This window comes from Schistosoma mansoni, chromosome 4 (genome assembly GCF_000237925.1).
Source record: "Schistosoma mansoni strain Puerto Rico chromosome 4, complete genome".
Classification (NCBI taxonomy): domain Eukaryota; kingdom Metazoa; phylum Platyhelminthes; class Trematoda; order Strigeidida; family Schistosomatidae; genus Schistosoma; species Schistosoma mansoni.
Genome location: NC_031498.1, coordinates 22,706,233 through 22,729,049, shown reverse-complemented (window position 1 = coordinate 22,729,049; position 22,817 = coordinate 22,706,233). Strand labels below are relative to the sequence as shown.

The window sequence follows — 22,817 nt, the reverse complement described above, 5'->3', positions numbered from 1 at the left end:
GAGGACCAGAGTCATACAAGGTTGCTAACTCCCTCATTTTCTCTTTCTTTTGATGGTTGACTGGAACATGAAGACCTCTACATCTGACGGGAAGCATGGAATCAAATGGATACGTTGGATGCAACTAGAAGATTTGGATTTCTCAAATGACCTAGCTCTTCTATCATATACATACCAATAAATGAAGGTCAAGACAAACAATGTAGCAGTAGCCTCTGCAGCAAAATACACAAGGGAGAAAGCGAGATCCTCAAACACAACACAGAGAACATCAACCTAATCTCACTGGATGGAGACACTCTGGAAGAGGTGGAAGATTTCACGTATCTGGGTACCATCATCGGTGAACATGGAGGATCTGATGTAGACGTAAAGGCAATGATTATAAAAACGTATGCAACTCAAAGCACCTGCAATACGAACGTCAGGACGGTTCTCTTGCACGGAGCTGAAACTTGGAGAACAGCCACAACTATCATCAACAAGTTACAAGTATTTATAAACAATTGTCTACGTAAGATACTCAATGTCCGTTGGTCGTATACCATCAGCAATAACCTATTGTGAGAGAGAACAAACCAACTTGCAGCTGAAGAGGAAATTAGGGAAAACCTTGGAAGTATATAGGACGCACATTGAGAAAATCATTATACTGCAACACGAAGTAATCGCTAACTTGAAATCTTGAAGGTAAACGAAAAAGAGGAAGACCAAAGAACACGCTGTGTCCATAATTGAAAGGAGATATGGAAAGAATGAACAGCAACTGTAAACAACTTGAAAGGATTGCTCAGTACATAGTTGGATGATAAATGCTGGTGGGCAGCCTATGCTCCATTATGAGGATTAAGCGGTGTAAGTAAGTAAGTGAATACATTTTAACCATTCAAAGGTTTAGTGACTTACATTTGCTCGATTACCAACAAATTAGAAGTTTATGAATAATTTGTAAATGATCTCAACTTTATGAATGGGGTTTAAATGTTATATTTGTACATAGATAAGCATAGTGTTTTCTAATTTAAGCTTACCCTGAAACCTGAAAATCTATTTGAACTGTCCCTGATATATTACCATTAAAATCAATTCAATGTTTAATATGATTTACCAGTCATTACAAAAATAATTTCAGTTTAATTTTTAACCTTAATTCAACTGTTATTTTATTTATTTATTTATTGACACATAATAGCTATTAGAATTGATTGGCAAATATTTTTGGATTCAGAAATAGAAGATCATAATCAACTGATAAACCTTTTATGTTTCATATCAGAACCTTTTAAAAACTTGTCATATAATCAAGTGAATAAGGAAACATCATTGACTGATGAACATTTAACACAGATGGAAAGTAAGTTCGGTCAAAAACATCATTATTATCGATCTAGATCAACTTCATGTATAACAACAAAACAAAATTGTTACGAAATTTACAAATAATCGATATGTTTTATTCGTAACCAAAAAGTAATCATTAGACCTTAACAACAATAAGAGTAAATCTTAAAAAAATTGGAATTTATGAAGAAAGACTTTGTCATGGAACTGTATTAGCCAATAGAATTATTGGACTGTTTTGGGGTATATTTAATTAACTCAATGTATTCGAAACTTTTCACTCACAATAGAACTTAGAACTGTTAAATCTTTAGATGGGTAAGGTAAAATCGACTTATTAAATAATAATAAAAAAATTTATTGTTGTATAAATATTTATTTAAAGAAATTCAGTGCAAAATATTATAGATCAAGAACCTTCTTAAATATTAATCGATAAAATCATATTACATTGTCATTACTTTTATTGATCATGACAATTGGCATGTTTACCAATAAGCTGTTTTGTTTAGTTTACAAACCTTAGTTTAGTTTAAACAACTAACTGAACATTATCAGAAGAGGTTTTGTGGATATTATAGTAATTTTGATAGTTGAGATTATGAATGAATTGAAGCTAGACCATCATGAAAAACCTGGAAGTATTGGACGGCCGTTTTGTCCTATTATGGGACTCCTCAGCAGTGCGCATCCACGATCCCACCCTGTGAGATTCGAAACCCAGGACCTATCAGTTTCACGCTTAACCACAAGACCACTGATAGGTCATTTATATACTTTTTATCCGATTCTGTCAGAATCGTGTTCAAATATCAATGAATATTCATACAAAGTAACTGATCAGGCTATACTATGCTAATACAATACTATTTATTCGTAATCAATATTGCATTCTTTTGTTTGAACATTATTTTAAGTTCATTCAAAACCTAAATTATTGTAAGACACTTATTTTATAGTTCGTCCACAAATCTTTAAAATTAAAGTCTAAAGGTTAGACCTGTTTGTTGCCAGCTAAATCATCGTTCCTATGAAATTCTATGCTATAATTATAAAACGCGTATGAAGTTTCTTGGTAATTTTGCTTTTTTTCTAGGTTATTAGGTTCGTTCGTTTATAAGCAATAAATACTATATAGTCGTGAACGTTTAGGCTCTCGCCAACTATAGTATGATACCGATGCTAACCAAGAGCTTTCAGAATGTTTCTCTTTCCTAGTTCTAAAAAGTATATTAAGTTTCTTGAAATATTGAATTGTGGCCGATTATTTCACTTTTTCTGACGATTATTAATCGGTACAATAAGCCATTCTTAATTACATAGATTGCTGCATGATATTGAATTTATGAACTTGATTGTCAAGCTCATTTATTGCTCGTCATATCAATTATCGGTTGACAATTTCGGTCAAATTATCATCACATTTCTGTTAATTCATTTGATAAATTAGCTTTCTAAATGCTTTAGTCCCTTATTAGTCTCTCTGTTACCATTAACTAAATCATGACTTCTTAATTGGCATTGATTTTTCTATGGATTGTAAAACATATGATTTCACACATGTGATACAAACACTTCTATTACATTGTCAGCCATTCCTTGTTAGCATTATCATGGTTTAATAGTTTTAATGAATATTTAAGCTAATGATAAAATTTATTAAACAAGAAAGAATAATTCGCTGATAAATAATTTTTGGCAAGAGTAGTATTCTGTGGATGGTAATTTTCATGTTAAACTAATGTTGAATGAAAAGGCATTCATAAAAACCAGTGAGTGCTAAACAGATGTTCCGTGGTAGTTTTGTATTTCTCGGCAATGTGTATCAATGACCACTCACAGAATTCAAATCTAGAACGTTCAGTTCCTTTGAGTTATCATGAAGTATATAAACTAATAAATTACTTATAATCTGATGAAAGCTGTTTACTCGAACATTCGTGTTTGAATCAGAGGTCGTGACTAACTGTCAACAGAATTACCAATTTAAAAAAAGGATTCTTAGCTTCTCTGTTTTAGTTTATTTTGTTTTGAACACGCTTTCAAAGATGAAACCTTTTTTTGACTTCCTGTATGACTTGTCCCCATGCCTATTTTAATAACAGAAGATAAAGCTGTTGAGTGTGTTGACCACTTTACTTACATTCAAAGTTTGAATTACCCAGTTAGGTTGGTGAATAATGAAATCTTTAAATGGATTGGAAAAGCTCATGCTATTTTACTATTGTTTCGTAATTTGTATCTCCAGCAAAACATTCACACACTCTGACTAAAAAACCAGTTTACTATAGACTATTCTGTATTAATATATGGTTGTGAAATATAGAATTCAAAATTGTAAAACATGCATAAATTATTAGTGTTTGGTAACAGTTACTTTCATAACATAATTCATCAATGACAAACCTACTAGATGAGTAATGATTTGCCTAGGTGTAGAATACTCGGTAAAGATGCTCGATCAGCTGAATAAGTCATAAATTCTCATCGACTAAGGTGATTAGGACATGATTATCATTTTGTATGTAACCGACTACTTGACTATTTCGTCAGCTTAATGATCACCATACTGATAGAAACTAGACAAATAAACCGTTTTTAATTACAACAACGATGGTTGCACATTAGTTTTTTGGCCTGCAAAATGCTGAAAAAGATTGATTCTTTTGTGTGTCAAAGACATTGAACTAGAAAATCTTGTTTAGCCATTAACTAGGTTAGAAAAGTTACCAATTCAGTGTTTCAGTTTATAAAAATATTGATTTATTAACATAGTTTCACTAGCAATAATCATTAATAAAATTTCTACTTTTCCACCTACGTTTTGTCATCTTTCGTACACACACAAATATATATATGGGTTTACTTTTACTGATGCAATAAACTATACAGTTTCATATTTTGACGGTCACATCCTACGCAAATAGTTATACTTAGCTGTTTTTATTCCTAGACAGTGCACATTCCACTGAATGGTTCAATGAAAAAATTTAGTTCAGCCCTGGAGTTTTTAACGCTTTCATTTTTAGTTAGAGATTCATATTGAATGGCTTACTTTCCCATTGTATTACACAGAATCTCTGGTTTGTATCTATCTAAGAATTTTACTTAGATATCCTAATTCAGTTAGGCGTTTGGACAGTATACAACCATTTAATAGTTGAATTCATGAGTCGATCTAAGCCAGACCACCATTGAAAACCTAAGAGCACTGAACGGCCGTTTCGTCCTAGTGTGGGACTTCTTAGTAGTGAGCATCCACGATACCGCTCGCGGGATTCGAACCATATTCATTTCTTTTTAATCACTGAATACACTTTTTTGAACATTGGCACTAAATTTCGCTGACAATGATTTTTAAAGGTGTATCAATTATTTCTATAGATAACTGGTTACTGATCATTGCATTACTCATAAGTTGATGTAATTAGTCTGGTTAGTACTGATGGACTAAACAGGATACTGTTGATCACTTCAAAAACCAATTTATATAAGTGGCATGAATTGAAAGGAGATCGATTGGTTAGTGTTGGGATTAAGCTAAATGCTGGTCACTTCGACTTGTACATCTGTTTACTGTAATTGCGGATTAACAGCCTCCAGCTAATGATTGTAACCTAACGAGACTGTTATGCAGATAAAAGAAAGAAAATAAAACTGTAGAAGTACTCACTCAGTAATCCAATGTATGTATATAATTTGTGAAGTAAATGAATAAAATGACTTGAATGAGATATATGATTCTTTACTTACGCTCTATTCCGTACAGTAGAACTGTTTTGACGTTCGTATTGAAGATTCTGACTTTTAGGTTGGTTGACAGTTGCTTTCAGTTCCATATCTTCTTCAACTGTAGGAATGCGGCCCTTATTTTGCTAATCCTTGCTTTTACACCTGCACCAGATCCTCCTTGTTCATCGATGATACTGTTTAGTGAGGTAAGTGAAAGTTTCCACCTCTCTCAGAACTTCTCCATCAAGTGATATCGGGTTGATTTTTGTGTTGTGTTTCAGTGTCTTGGTTTTTCATTTGTATATGTTGAGGCCTAAAGATGCAGAAGCTGTAGCTACACTAGTTGTCTTCATCTGCATTTGTTGATGTGTATGGGATAGAAGGGCCAGGTCATTTGCGAAGTCGAAATCTTCTAGTTGCAACTAATTTATCCATTGTATCCTGTACTTCTCCCCCACCTGTAGCTTTTCTAGGGTTGCTGTCGGTTCAAAGCCTGGATAAGAGAGGAGAGTTAGGCATGAACTTAGAAACTTTATCCTGCAGAAAACAACCTTGCTAATAAACGATAATCAAAATAAACAAGGATTTATTCCTCAATGATCTATTTATTTCGTTCTTAGCCATAAACTTAACGATATCTAAGTTATTTCCAATTGTTTTTTTAACCGCTTACTTATCATGTTTTATGGTCATCACTCGAAAAGTGAAAGATAATTTTGAAAAATTCAATAAACTTCAAAACAGTTTTCAAAAAAATCTTCATTTCGTCAAAATGTAAAAAGTCAGTCAGCTACAACGTAGGACAAGGCACACATATGCATCGGTCGAAGTTGCCATACCTCATTAGCACAACAAGATGAACACCGAATTTATAGAAGTAGTTAGTTTAATGGTGGCAATATATAAAAAAGATTGTATATAAGGATATAGTACAAGAAGAAAGAAAGATATGAAGCAATTTTAATCTTATAGTTCAAGGGAAGACAGAGAGTACATATACCTACGTCATTGTGATCGATTCTGAGCCATATCACACAGAGTCTTCAACCATTGGTTACGATAGTCACGCGGACCTCAACCAAGTAGTCTGCGTCTACCAACATGGCTCAGACTAGAAGTTAGTGACTTCAAGGGCTGATGCCACGTTTTGGTTTGGCCGCCCCTAACTCTCTTTCAACCATCACCAATACTAGTCAGCATAGCGCGTCTTGGTAATCGGTGTTCAGGTATACGTAACATGTAGCCCGACCCTCTTAATTGATAAAGATTTACAACCTCATCAACTAATTTACCATCATTCCCTAATACTAGGGACCTAGCATCCCCAACAGATGGTACAACATATGCTATTAGGATAATTGAACAAAAAACTTTCGAACGTTGTCAATACTTCTTCAAAGTTTATGAAATTACAATTTATAGTTTTGTAATTATAATATTAATTAAAAATCACAGAATAAGGTAGAAATAATAAAACTGAAATAGATGTGATCGTTGTAAAGCTTGATATTTAAAAATGTATTTTCACAAATAGACAGTAACTATAAAGGGATATGGTATCCATAAATATCATGTAGACTATGCAGAACGTGTTTCAGTTTAGTTATACCATATATATTATACACGTATATACATATATATGACCTATATGTTATTTAATCTCTATGACAAACGATATTTAACTATAAATGTCATAGAACAAACCAAACAAAACCAAGTACAAATTCGTAATGTCAAAAAGAAAACGATCAGAATAGAATTATACCGTGTTTTGTGTGTGTGAGTGTGTGATAAATTCATAATAAAAAAGCGAATAATATTGTGAACAATTTACGATTAGCAGAATAATATCTAAGAACTTTCGTCTAAATTAGAGCGAATAATTTCATAGTATTTGATAATTCCTTAAAAAAAGCTTAGATCAGATTGTCAGGCGAAACATTGGATTTACTTCAAACTCATTCACTGAAATATTTCAAATATATTATTCCTATTTAATTCACGATTAGATTAGAGTTTTTCACTTCTCTTTTAGGTAATCTAGAAAAAAGAAAGTATAGCTTCGAAAAGGTGATTTGTTTCTTTTTTTTAATTTATCAAATAAGTGTATTCTTTATGTTCTAGGAGATGGAATAACATTATATAATGCTAAACTAAATATCAAACTAAGAAAGAAATCAGTGTTATTCACAGTAATACGAAGTAAGGGAAGGTTGATCAATAACTAATAAAGATTTAGTTAAAACAACATCATTTGATAACTATGGAATATTAGTTATATGATAAATAAAATGTGTAACAAACTGTGTTCAGTGGGTGACCATCCAAATATTTCATTTCTCAAATAGTTTCTATTTATTTATTTCGGTTACACCTAATCAGTCAGTCACAACGTAGAACTTCGTACGTACGTACATCAGTTCGAGTCGCCATACCAGATCAGCACAGAGATGCAGTTGTCGATTCAAATCCCATAGTGGTAGATGTAGTAAGAGTATAAGCATTAATGTGAAAGATTAGGGTTTGAAAATGTTATTGAAGGAGTATAATCCAATGAAATAAGTTTGAAAAGAGGGAAAAGAAAGGGACATGAAGAATTGAGAAGATTATAATTCGGGAGAACACAAAGAGTGGATGCACCTTCGTCATTGCAAACGATTTCGAGCCATGTCATTTAAGGTCTCTTGTTATCATCTCGAGGATCCCAACCAGGTAGTGTACACCTACCAACATGGCTCAGTCCACTTGTTATTGACTTCATGGATCTGTGCCACGTTTTGGTCTGGCCGCCCCTAGCTTTCTTCCAACCTACACCTAATCAATAAGTCTTAATCCAATCAGATGCTTTGTATATAACATTCAGGTAATAGTAAATTGATATATGAAATTTAGAAAACTCTATCAAATTATACTTAGAAACGCTAAGATAAACGAATTAATTTTAAAAAAATGAAACAAATTAGAACTTTTAATATGTTTAATAGGGTTTATCACCGTTGAATGATAAATGGTTAAAGTACACTTGAAACAAATAGGGGTCAACTAAAAATTCAAAATCAATTATTCTGATGTGTGTAAAATAATAGGGTTAATAATAACCAGACTAAGTCTACTTGGTATTTTTTGTTTGAATCTTCCCATTGATGTTTAGGACGGCAATCGATCAGTCACTTATTGGCATATGTGCATACTGTGCGTATTGCGTCGATATAGCCTTATTTCACAAGCATTATAAGCAGAGATGGATAGTGGTTAGCAGTGGAATCCGGGATGCGCATTTCGTTCGATTCGAGACTCGTAGCTAGGACTCAGTAGCTGAGTGGATGACGCGATGGCGTTTGAAGGGAACGGTACTGGGTTCGAATCCTAGAGTGAACATCATCTCTGAGATACAGGTAGATCCAGCTGACGAGTCTCAAACAGGATGAAACGCGCGTCCTGGATTCTATCGCTAGCCACAATCTATCTTTGCTTAAAACTAGACTAAATGTTAGATTAAAGGCTAGAGAATTTATGAAATAGATATGACAAAAATAAAATGAATGGTAAATTTGTTACTCTAATTTATTTAAATAAAATGACAAGGCATCAGATTTATATTATTCTTACCGGGTTACTGTATTGTAATAATCAACAACTGAGACTAAGACTGTTTTAACTTTGATAAAATCCTGAGGCTGGTTCCTGTTACCTAGAATTTTGTTATTTTTTAAAATTCATATTGTTATACCTATTGTTTGATGGATTTAGAGTTTGGTCATTTTCTGGTAGATAACTAATAGCAAAGGGGATTATTATAAATAATTGACATATTTCTTATTTCTTTTGCATTCAATAATCAATGATTGAATTCTACTGTTTTCACTTAATCTTTATTTAACTACACTGAAAAGGTTCAGTTAATAAGAAAACTTAAACTCTTTGAATGTCGGGCATAGAAGCGCTTATACTAATAAACAAAAATATTAGCAACCATTTTTGGCTAATTATCTTACAGCTGCCTTGTTAAATAATTTTCCCTTTTTGTGAGAGTATTGAGTAAAGTAAGAGATTCGATTTCTACTGTATCGGCACAGGATATAATTCTCATTCTGTGATGAAGTGGTTCAATCAAACTTTAAGCACTGTATATGTAAAAGTATATCCCTTGTTCAAATTTCTTCCTGCTAATCTTTTTCAATGTTCTTGTAAGTACAATACCTACAAAATATATTTTAACTTTAAGTTTCTTCTTCATACGCAAGCTTTATGGCTAGATATACTACATTCAGTTACCTAAAAATTATCTAGTTGGATAGTATTATTGTACTTTTATTAATGATTTATTTTTGTTTACTATGTAGACTTAAATGGAAATGACCGTTTATCTCACTTAGAAAAATCAATAATATTTAGTTCTTAGTATGAGGTTATGGAGATTGTTGAATTTCATTGAAATTCCTAATTGATTATTAAGTTATACAATTATTGTGACCTGAAATCATTGGACATCCATCTCTCACTAGGATGGAACTTTTCAGCAATTAATATCCACAATCTCTAGTCAGAATTTAAATACAACATCTGTCCCACACTCGTACTGTTAACTAGGTTTGAACACCATTAGATTACGGCTCAGTAGTTCAGAGATAAAGCGTTCGGGTGTGAGGTCGACGGTCGTTGATTCAATTCCTTGTAAAGTGTCGTGGAAACGGGTTGCTGAGGAATCACATACCACGACGAGATAGATGGCTGTCCAGTCTTTTAAAAGGTGTTAAAATAAGATCAACTTGTGACTTCAATGAAATATTTCGTGAATTTCACCAGAATGAAGTCAGTAATTTCATAATTTCCTCTTTTTTCCATTCAGCATAAAATCAAGAAAGATTAATTACGTTACGCAATGAATTTATAATTCTTTATCCTTATGTTTATATCTCAAATAAATAAATATATGTTTATATTGACATTTATGACAATTCTAATGAGACATTTTATTAATGTTGTTTTGTAAAACCAAATCCTAGTGGTTGCTTAATTTCGTGGATTGGTTGAAGTTAGACAATAACACCGTTGGATGCCGGCTCAGTGGTCTAGTGGTTGAGCGGTCGCGCGCGAGACTGATAGGTCCAGGGTTCGAATCCCGCGAGGCGGCATTGTGGAGGCGCACTGGTGAGGTGTCCGACAATAGGACGAAACGGCCGTCCAGTGCTTCCAGGTTTTACATGGTGATCTAGCTTCAATAGATTTATGATCTCAAATCCTAGTGAATTGTTTCATATATACGAATATATATTCTGTTTATAAAATATCAATTTTTTTCAGAGCATTCAGCTTTTAAAGTTTAGTAGTACTGTTAGATGAGTATTCTTGTAAGGTATTATCAATCAACCAATATATCTATTTTTTAAAATCACAAATTATCATTGACAGTTTGATTATTACTTATAACTTACATTACAGAATAAATCACGTCATAAACCTTTTGATTTATGAATTAGAAAAGTTATCCATTATAGTTTCTATACATTAAGAACGTGTTAGTACGCTGATTTTTTGCATACTCTTCGAATTAATTCTTGTTCGTGTGTAAAGTATAGTCAACACAAAGTTATCCAAGTCATTGATAAGCCTTTTGTATAACTAAATTAATATTATTTCAATAAATCATATGTAAACAACGGATGTTAGTATGCTGTTTATATCTATGATTTGTTGTGAGTTAACATTCTTAGACATAGTAGTATGTAATCACTTTGGAAACAATATTTAAGTCTATGAAACAAAGCTTAATTCGTTTCACAATTACTTTATTTGAGGTAACAAATCGATATACATTTATTAATGAATAAACAAAGCTTGAATTCTAACCCATCACGATTCTATTTTATTATCAACGACCTATGACTTGGTTGCTTTAATAAATATCATTCATTCTAATAGTCATGTCACGTACATTGGTTTATTAAAATGGATAATTAATTTAAATGAATGAGAATCGTATATAATAAAGTATAAATATGATGTTTTAGCTTACTTGACTTATTGTCATAAAGAGATATTCAGTTGACCATCGTTATGGTTTAATAAAATATGATCATTTAGCAAATTCGTTTACTACTAGTGTGGTGTGGTTTACTTATATCCACATAAGTAGTATATGATGAGGGTCAAGGATAGAATTTATTTTGGCAGAAGATCGATAAGAAACGAACAGGAATGAAGCGCAATCGGTACGAAAATGCATGAACAATTATATCAGAGAGGACGAACTGATATTTGAAGGAACAGTCAAGATTGAGACGATTAGATTATTATTTTGCAAATTAATTGTTCGCTGTATGGTTATCAGAATTTAGTGAGATAGTCTGTAATTTGTGCACACGGATTTCCCCACCCATGTTCTCGTTAACTACACTAGTATATTTGAGTATCATTTTCATGTAGTGAGATTTTCATGAGTGAAGGTATTGTGGATAATTTAATTTTAGAAACCTTGTCGTATGGATAAGTTAGAAGATGGGATCATATATTTCCTTACGAACATGTCCTTTTAATCATAATTGTAAAATAAGTGTTAAGTAATACAAATCATATGATAAATACATGACAAAATATCATTAGTATGCAAAAGTAGTTTGATGTTTTCAGATGTTGATTCCTTACGAAAATAGTTTAATTGATGACAAAACTTCAACATCATTGTTACCATCCAATTAAACTGTTCTTTGTAGACATAAAACGTAGATTACTTGAGGGTAGAGAGGAGTTGCAGTCAAGAAGAATGATTTGATTATAGTTGCTGTTACTTATCTCGGTAGTTTAGTCGTAAAGCCTTCATTGTTTTTCTAGAAAAAACTGTCAGCGTAAATTTCTGACTTGTATGTGAAGTTTGTTTTGATGATATTCTCTATAAAGACAATGAGAGCTTCACGACAAAATCACCCAGTCTAGAGAATGACATGTATGTCGAGTTCATCTAAGTGCTTATCTAATTCTATCGATCAAGTTGCAACGTGAGCACCAGTCTGAATGACTCGATATCATATGCATTTTTTGAGATGCAAGGTGGTAATTAGAAGTAACCGACAAGAATCTCTGAATGCAGGTTTCCTACTACTTGAAACTCATCAGAAAAGTGTACCTGTAATCTTGAGGGAACTGACGCTACCTGCTGGATTCGACTCTGTGTCATGCAGGATCACAGTCAAAGACGTATTCTTTTAAGATAAGTACTCGATCATTGACAAACTATTTAACTCAATTCAATTAGTGAACCTAAAGTCAGTTATACTCAATAATTAACTAATTAAATCAGACCTTTATCATGTAGCATCATTTTTTGCCATTGCTTCAATGAACTTGTATTTTATGGGTAATAGCAATTATATACTTTTAGTTCTTCTGATAACTAAAAGCCTAAATTTCCATTTATACATTTCTACTTTATCTTTAGCATCAGGAGGAGATTCTGCTAAAAGTCAATTAATTAATTTAGTACTTCGACCATATGATGGGAAATTAATATGGGAATCATCATCATCTCAAATCATTCCATCAAATAATGATAATTTTAGTAAATTGTTCATTATGTCACCTGAACAGTTGATAATACCACCACACGAAGAAGCTACAGTTACAATTTTAATGAATCCAATGGAAGCGTACTCAGAGATGAAACGTTATGACATTTTCAATTTAAAAGCTCATGTAATTGGTTATTTAACTATAGACTCGAAATATCTCTTGGATACACCACGTACACATGCATTAATCACGGAACAATTACGTTTTGATATAACTGCTAAATTGGAGCAACCTAGGTAATTTTTTCTTACTCAGAAACTGTTTACACGAATTTGGTGTTGTTTTTGTTGTTGTTGTTGTTGTATTGAATGGTCTATTTCACTGTTTCAAAATGTTATGATCACCTTAGCAGAATAAACTTCACAAGGTTTTATTCATCAATCATAATAACAACTGATATTTAACAACCACTGTTTTCAGTACCCCATAATGAAGAGTTCATTTTCATTTGTGAGATCATTCGAAATTGTTTTATAATGTTTTTACTGAATGGGACGCTCATTATTTCTTCTTAATTGAATGGAAATTCTATAAAATAGACAGAAGTTCAATTATCCTAATCATAAATAGTTCTGGTTAAAGAACGTTTCTATCATTTTTTCCACTATAATCATGGACAGTGTAATTCAACTACATGTAACAGTCACCTAATAGTTGAGGGATTTAGTAACATGTTCAAGGATAATTTGACGAAGTTCTATTTCATTTCAGTCAAGTATTAACATTAACTCTCACACTTAAAATAGTTTGATCTTAAATCTCAAGCATAAACAGTATTTCAAATGATTTGTTCATAAAGCCGAATCGCTTTTTTTATTCGAAACAATGATACACACTAAGTTGTCATAATGCGTAATGTGAAAAGTAACATACACATTCCTAACTTTAATAAAAAACGCTATGGATGAGAAAATCATATGTCTTTGTTAAAAATTTAAATAACAATGGAATCCAGAATGCGCTTTTTCACCCTATTTCGAGCTTATCATCTGGATACGACTGTATCTCAGTTGATGTTGATAGTGGGACTTCAACTCGAAACATTACTCTTCGAAAGCCTAACCCGTTATCCAATGATTTACTGAGTCCAGGTAACCACTAATCGTTCAACGGATATGATATTTGTGTCATGATTACTTAGGTTTTGGATTATACTGTTGTTGATGTTTAAGACTGATTTTTTTTCAGTCTTTGTTGATATATGTAAATCCTATGTGAACTATCTGGTCGAAGTTCAGTCTCGAATTTCAACATCATAGTTTAAATCTTCGTTAATAATAATAAATATTATAACTACACGACAAATTCCTGTTAACAGAGTATGCATATAAAACGTAACGACTATGTAAATACTAAATAGACATCTGACGTGAGAATAAAATGTGTAAGGTTTTCATTGTGTGATAGTGATCTACACCTGATTAAATATAAAATCTTCAAAATGCTTATTATATGGTAAATAAATCATTTTTTGAAATAAACGACAAAGGAACTAAGCTAGTAATCTAGGTCATTCTAATGATCAAATATAATAACCCTTGTATATTTGGCACACAATTTTCTCACTTCAATCGTTAAAATTCCATAGAATTTCATTCATGGTAACCTACATATCCAGACTTATACGTAAGAGAACAAGGGGTCAAATAGTCTAGTGTTAGATATATTTCTAACGTTGAAAAAATGAACTTTTTGTAGAGAATTCGTTCTTTATTGATTGTTTCCTACAGGAACGCGGACTAGCTTTCGAGGTTAATAACTACTTTACATCTGTATCTTTTTCATACCCATCTATCTGTGACGATTAAAAAGTATATATACTAATAGTTTAGTTGTTACGTCTGTCTATCTGTCAAGTCTGTGGAATGCTTAGCTGACTAGTACTTCATACTGAGACTCCAAATCAGAAGATGCGTAATGAAAAACAAATGCTTGTGATTAGGTTTTATTTGAGATCCAAAATGAATCCAAATGATGGTTACTTACACTACCTCTTATATGATTTTTGCGCAGTCAAATTTACAATCAGATTTGTATAGTTTGACTGAGTAGTATTTCATTTCAATCAACCAATAATTTAATATAAGAACACGTATTTATTATGTCAAACTGACTTTATTTTGCTCTTTTAGTCCCGTCATATTAGTAATAAAACAGAATCTAGTTATGACGTGCAGTATCGAACGAGTATTTATTTGGAAACCGTAGATAGCTATATGTTGATTGCACAAAGCATTCAAGATTTACTGTTTAAAGATAAGTTCATGTTGTTGATATAAGACATTTCTTTTTGCAAAATAAAGACTAGAACAGCGAAATAAATAACTTAAGTACTTATATGTCAAAGCTAGGCCAATCGTAATAGCAAATTGCTAGTGTTTGTTCGATACTCAAAATCATTTTATGATTAACATGGATATTCCTAACCTATCTGGAATTTTGTCGAGATCAATTTAATTTGCAGGTCGTATTCATCATCGATTGATCTCGGTTAACATACTATTGAAAACTAGTCAACAGTGAACAGCTGTTCCCACGCCACTTCAGGGGTGCTAACGGTCAAGCATTCGACATGAGGCCTTAAAACCCTGGATTCCATCACCTGTAGATTCATGGACACAAACTGCTAATTAGTCCTACACCAAGTCAAAACACATGTCGATAGCCTTCTACATTTTAGCCTTATCATTATGCCCCATATGTGTTACTGGAACACTTTAAAACACACCAAAGAAATAAATGTATGTGAAGTAAAGGGGAAAATATAGGACCCCGTAGTGATATTCAATTAGTGCAGAGTTAATAACTGCATGGGTGTTGAATAAGGAGTACGTACTAAGTTGTTGGTCATAAACTTTCTTTGTACTTACTGCAAATAACATCGGTTTCTGAGAATATTTAATTTTATACTCAAAGATGTGTGGGTTAGCCGCTAACATATACAACGCGTATTCACTTTAATCCATACATACGTCCTAAATAGAGCATAAACCTATCAGTAGTTTAACAGTTCGTCTCTTCTAAGCTTATGAATAGCTCTTAGTCATATATTAGATATTTTTGTTTTTTTATTAAACATGATATTGATTTTAAAACAGACTCATTATTGATCTAAACAATAATCCCTTGGAAATTGTAAGCACGTCTCCTAATCCTCCACGACCAAGGATTCTACATTTTAAATCAGGGTTGGGACAATTTCTTGTTGATTCCCGAAAAAAGAAAATAGAAGAAAACACAGTTAGTGAACCTAAAAACTATTCCTACCAATCCAAACATTCGGAACAAGTCAGTCAACGAACCCAGATAGAACAAAGAATTCCACTTACACTTCTGAATGCGGCCAACTGTTCACTGATAAGTAGTATAGTCCTCTTACGTAGCATTCACCTAAGATGCCCAAATAGTATACCAGTTACAATCTGTATGAAAGCAAATCAAACGAAGTATTTGGGATTTCATGTTAGAGAGGACAAACCGTACAATACCAACGACGATGATGATGATGATGATGATGGTATCATCATAGACTCTGAAGAAGATGATAATTTGACAGCGATGATGCCAATGACAAAAATGTCGTTTGAACAACTCTATAAATCACAAATCAGCTTAACTCTCAATCCAGGTAAATTACAAAAGGTAAGTTCAAATAACATACACTGACTTGAGATAATGTACACTGAATGAAATGTAAGGTAATCAATAACAAAGATCATAAAAAGGAATACTACAAAATAAAACCGAGCTTAGAGAAAGATAAAACATAGAACTTATATGTTGTTGTAATTAATATAAAATAATCGTATACAAACTGTAACCAGTTTAATATTTTCCTAGAATTTCGCGGTTTACTTCTTTTAAGATTTATTTGGCACAAAATCGACTTATGGTTATCCATGCCTTTCATGACATCAAGTTGGGCAGTTCACAACATCGAATTCTCACTATAATCAACTAAGGAAGAAAAGAAAAGCAGTAAAGACATCAAGCCATTTATTTTGGTACCGAGATGGCAGATCACATCAATTAGGTCTTGAAAGGCATCAGCATAAGTTTGTCAAATAAAATTGTTATGGCGATTATCTTCAATCTTAATTCACGAACTGATTATTTCTTGCTCTCTGGTCTCACGACAGTATACTAGTTTTGCATTGAAAAAGGCCGATGCTCTAAAACTCAATTTTTGTTAGGAATTATTGTTTGATGAAATAAATTTTTCCAGAGTCAAGCTTTCTATTGTAGTAGATTTTGTAAAATGTTGTTGCTATGAATTTATGAAAATCGTGTGTATGTGTTAGTCAAGTGCCAGCGTCGAGTCCGAGAAAATTGCGAATTGATTTATGGCAATACACAACATATCAATATGACTAAATAAATTAGACAAAATAATCGCATCAGTCTCTGTAAAGGCAAATAATAAAAAATGGAGTTCATAAAAATCGAGAAAATGTCACCTTTGGTATACAGCCACAAATTACGAGTGTTTTGCAAAACTATATTGACATGACTCAAAGTGACAGTCAGTAACTTTACAAATTAATGTTATGTTTTCCTACAACTTCCACAAGCCTTCTTTCAAATAACTCATATCTAGCATAGGAAAGAGTACAAGCCATTGCTAGCCAATCACATCGCTCATTTCTGTTAATATTATCCAGGTTGTGTATGGTCATATCATATGTAAGCTATGCTCACCTACTACAATGCATTTAAATTCAACAGACCCTATAATGTAATGTAAAAAGAACCTCATAGCACAAAACTCACTATCTGATAGGAAGATTAAAATTGAATTCGCAGCTTATATAGTACACTGTAAGCAAGCTGATTTTTTGCTTATACTGAGATTTCATCAACCATCAAACAACTAGAGCTGATAAAGATAAATGACCTAATCAACCACATCACAAATTCATTTCCTATAGTCATGTTAAACATCGATGCTAGTTAAACATTGACATTGTTACTCAAATTATTTCCATTAAATAGAAATTCAGTCAATTTTATTTTCTATTTAATTTTACTGTAGTCTCTACTATATTCGAAAAATATTGGTTGTCATGAGCCTTAGTAATTGATTAAAATCATTTTATATAGTTGAATTCATGAGTCAATTGAAGCTAGACCACCATGGACAACCTAGAAGCACTAGACAGCCGTTTCGTCCTATTGTGGGACTCCTCAGTAGTGCGCATCCACGATCCTGCCTCGTGGGATTCAGTTAAATGCTCGCGCTCGAGACTGATAGGTCTTGGGTTCGAATCTCCAGGTTTTCTATGGTGGTCTAGCTTCAATTGACTCATGATCTCAACTATATAAAATTTAATAAAATCTCCACAAAACCGCCTTCTGATCAAATCATTTTAATTTCCATATCGATTAGTGTAATATTTCAAGTTATATAAGGCTAAAATAAACACTTAAACTTAAAGTGTTATACATAATAGTACATTCTTTTTGTACTTACATCTGTTCATTGACGAAATCTTAACCATGTGACAAATAATTTATTTTTTTCAAGTAAATTGAATTATATATATAAACATTTAAACACATGGGTATTTCAATTGTGTATATAGTTGAAACATTTAAAAAAAGTACAAATGGAAATGATGAATTTTTAACATAATATGAAAAATAATTAAAAATAATTACTATGATCATTTAAATGTATTCATTCGTATAACATGATTGATCATGTGGATTTCGAAGCATTTATGGCGTAGGCGAGATATCTGTCTATCAACGGAAGGACGGGTTTACTGCACAGCAGTTCGTTCTGTCCTATTACTTTATGGCAGTGAAACATGGCCGGTAAAAGTAGAGGATATTCGTAGGCTACTAGTATTCGATCATAGGTGTCTTCGAAGCATTGCTCGTATATCCTGGGACCACCGAGTAAGTAACTCAGTTGTTAGGAAACGGGTACCAGGTAAGGATGGCGAATCGATTGGTGAAGTAGTGAAACTTCATCAGTTGAGTTGGCTGGGGCATGTGTTACGTATGCCTAACCACCGACTGCCCCGACGTGCGATGTTTTATGGTGTACGAGTAGGTTGGATGAAAGCTAGGGGCGGCCAGACCAAAACGTGGCACAAATCCATGAAGTCAGTAGCAAGTGGACTGAGCCATGTTGGTAGGTGTAGACTACCTGGTTGAGATCCGCAAGATGATAGCAACTGATGGTAAGAGACTTTAAATGACATGACTCAAAATCGTTTGTGTTCTTTATGTTCTCCCAAATTCTAATCTTCTGAATTCTTCATGTCTCTATCTTTTTTTTCTCTTTTCAAATTTATTTTATTGGATTATACTCCTTGAATAACATCTTCAAACCCTAATCTTTCCGATTACTGCTTATACTCTTACTACATCTACCACTATGGGATCTGAATCGACAACTGCATCTCTGTGCTGATCTGGTATGGCGACTCGAACTGATGTACGTACGTACGAAGTTCTATGTTGTGACTGACTGACTTTGATAAATTGTTAATTGAATTCATCAGTTGATCAAAGCTAGATCATTATTGAAAACCTGAAAGCACTGAATGGTCGTTTTGTCCTAGTATGGGACTCTTCAACAGTGCGCATTCACAATTCCGCATGTTGGACTCGAACCCAGGACCTGTGGCATCGTGACTAGTGAATTCAGTTGGGAAAATACTACATTCTCCACAAATCCCTATACTGATAAATTGTTAATTTATTAATTATATTACTGAATTATGTTGTTTGGCACTAATTTAAATCGATTATTTTTGTGATTTTGGCTATTCTGTATACTATTTGAAGTTATCAAATGAACTTTTTTAGTAAAGGTGATATAACTAAAAAGAAAGCACCTTGAAATTAAAATTCATTCATTTATGTATAAAGATTCTAATTACTAAAGTTTCAATTCTGTTTAAGCGTTAAAATCCTAATGTTTAATAATTCATGATTTTATTCAGAAGGGGTTTTGTGGAAATTTCAGTATTTTCATAGTTGAAATCATGAGTCAATTAAAGCTATCGAATAAGTGCTCCGGCGCGATACTGGTAGGTCTTAGTTTCGAATCTCGCGAGGCTGGATCGTGGGTGCGCATTGCTGAGGAGTCCCACAATAGGACAAAACGGACGTCTAGTGCTTCCAGGTTTTCCATGGTTGTCTAGCTTGAATTGACTCATGATTTCAACTATGAAAGTTCATGATTTATTTTTTAAATGATATCTCTATATCATTCTTTATTCGAGTCTTACGTATATATTTAGATGATTAGTGTAATGAATAATTTACAGTAAGCATTTTATCCATTTTTGAAATTAGTTAACTAGATATTCCTTTACAAATGTAAACATGGTCAATGATACTTGAAAAGGAGTATTGATTAGTAAACATATATGATTTATTAGTTACATGGGTATATATTTTACATTTTTCATAATTGAGATTGTAAAATTTATTGTGTAGTTGTTATTCAGTCATTGGATCAAACAAAATCTTGATTGAATATTATCATTTGGCCTGATTATTTTGATCGGTTTTATAAGCATTAGATAATAATGATGATAACTAGTGTTCCATAATGCTTAATGGTTGTACATTTACAACGTTTCTGAATATAAATCTCTACTTTAGATAGATGAATGGATATTTTGCTTGTAACTATTGAGAAGCTACCTTAACCGTACAGTATCTAAATATGATCGATAGTGTTGATCCAGTTAGATGACCGATCACATTTAGCCGTCTTAATTGAACGTAAGATAGTAAAGAGTTTAAAATTATCTAACTGAACCGAGAGTTCTGATTTTATTTTAATCACATTGCTCGTATATCTTATTTATAGTTAATTTACTCAAATTGTGATTGCATTCTGTTCTCTTTTATCATTTACTATTCATGATAAGTTCCATGTTTGTATACTGTAAAAGTTCTTGTTGGTTAACAAATTTATTGTGCAATGTAAATTTAAACGTTACTTCAAACATCAGTGGTAATTTTCACCGAAAAATTAAAACCAACCAAGATAAGTTGAAAATCAAAGAACTAAATACAGATAGTTAGCAAACATGGACAGTGGCTAGCAATGGAATCCAGGACGCGCATTTCGTCCTATTTGGGACTCGTCAGTTGGATGTACCTGCATATCAGAGTTGATGTTCACTCCGGCACTCTAACCCAGTACCTTTCGCTTCAAATGCCATCACGTTATCCACTCAGCTACTGAGTCCTGATAGCCACAGATAGTGTTACCTTTTAAAACTAATTCTTAATCTATGAACTCACATTTAGTCTCGTCTAAGACCGTTAAGCCTCATGATAGGAAGTTTATCTTTAGATCAGTGAGTTGAATCATACTATTCAGCATAGATGGCTAATGCTAAGCAGTGGTAAAATGAATCGACTGTTTGACTGTTGTCAACATTCGTTTTTTAGGACATCAGTGAGATGTTCTTTTGCCTAGAGAATGTTGAGTAAAGTTCACAGCCGCTATTCCTTAAACTTCTATTTCCTTTTTACTTCGGCAAGTAGTATTCATAATATGGGGAGAAATATGATTACTAATGGTACTTGTTTTTGTGAATTTTCCAATATCCGTTATCTGTTTCTTCTTAATCTATTTATAGATAATAGTTGGTTATCTGTTAGAAAAAGATTTATGTCTTCATTATATCACTTCAAGTAATTTGACAGAGTCGGCAAGTAACTTACAGGTAATTATTATTTATGTATATAGAAAACATTGATTCAAATATATGCATGAGCATTTTCGTATTGCTTACTTACTTACGCCTGTTACCTTTTGTGGAGGAGCATAGGCTGCACACCAGCATTCTCCATCCAACCCTGTCCTGTGCAATTCTTTCTAGTTCTTTTCAGTTGTTATTCATCCTTTTCATATCTACTTAGAAAAATTAAATAACATCAAACTAGGGACCACGATAATAGTTTGTCAGATTGCCTAAATATATATTATGAGTAAAAAAAAGGAGAAAAAACAATATTTCGTAAAACCAGAGTTTGTATAAAAGAAGTTGTATTACGACAAGTAAGGGTTTCTGTTTTACCAAAAGAAGTATTAAGCAACGATAATAAGATAATTGTTTCATTGGTACTACTGTGGTGTATGCTACTGATGTCGACAGATATAAGTAGTATGTATAACTACTTAGAAGTAAGATAGCCTGGAGGCAGAAGCTTGAGAAAATCGGAGAGAAGAGAACGAGAGTAGAGAGTGATCGGTATGAGGAAAAAGGAACAATCAAGCCTGAGACAATTAATTGACATTTTTCAAATGAATTATTTACTGTATGGTTCTCAGATTTGACTAAGATATTCTGTAATTATGTATTCAAATATATTTGGTTGTCCCCACTTGTGTGTTCTCGTTCACCACACTACTACTAATACGTCGATCACAGATGTTAAGCTAAGTCATTTATGATTCCAACTATTTAATTATGTATAGCCTAGGAATTATTTTCAAAAACACTGATGCATCACTCAATTGTATTTAGTATCATGTTGCCTAGTATTCATTACGTTTAATTCACCGGATTAAGGTGATAAACATCTTTGATTTAACATTTTTTTGAAAAGAAGTCTTCAGCCTATGTTTCATTTCAGTTGGCTGTCGTATGGAAGTTTCATCTACAACTATGTGAGAACTTGTGTTTTCCGAAGTTCTGAGTTTATGCTATTAGGATTTCAGTATAATAGATATTGTTATTAAACTATTCAGTTGATGATTGTAAATGCTGTGTGCAGCTATCAAACTTTAGAAACTGCTAAGATTGATTAACATCTATTGCTTCTGAAGAATTCTTTTTCATAAGATTTTCAGAGTCACCTTAACAAATAATTCGTGTTATCTTCGTTTTTGTTATCAATTAAAAAATTAAATGCACAAATTAGACTAAATAACTTGTCAGGAATGGCTCAAACAAGAATTTACAGGTTTTCGGAAAGATAACGTTTTACTTAGTTGAATCCAACCCTAAAATATTACTCACACACACTTATTGTGCTTCAAACTGAGATTTTTCTTAGATGGTGGTTTATGAAGATCAGTTTAGTTTCATAAAACTCACTCTATGATGACTAATTATCAGCTGGTGAAATTAAAAAATAAAGAGAGTAGTAAATAGTTGTTTCAGTTTAGTTTGATACTCATTATCAGTGCCCATCCA

General features: G+C 32.6%; 1 protein-coding gene and 1 non-coding gene across 2 annotated transcripts in view; both read left to right on the top strand.

The window, feature by feature from the left end:
• Smp_145030 (hypothetical protein) overlaps nucleotides 1-12,879 on the top strand; it is a gene marked incomplete at both ends in the record, with an annotated part of 50,458 nt that extends 37,579 nt beyond the window's left edge. Inside the window, 2 exons of the mRNA XM_018797235.1 lie at nucleotides 1,277-1,354; nucleotides 12,509-12,879. Of these exons, the coding sequence (XP_018652297.1) occupies nucleotides 1,277-1,354; nucleotides 12,509-12,879 (449 nt within the window). The remainder of the gene's footprint in view (nucleotides 1-1,276; nucleotides 1,355-12,508) is intronic.
• Smp_tRNA_00347_Pseudo_CGA.1.1 lies at nucleotides 10,132-10,207 on the top strand. Its single transcript has one exon. It is a non-coding gene (tRNA).
• Nucleotides 12,880-22,817: the final 9,938 nt, after the last annotated feature.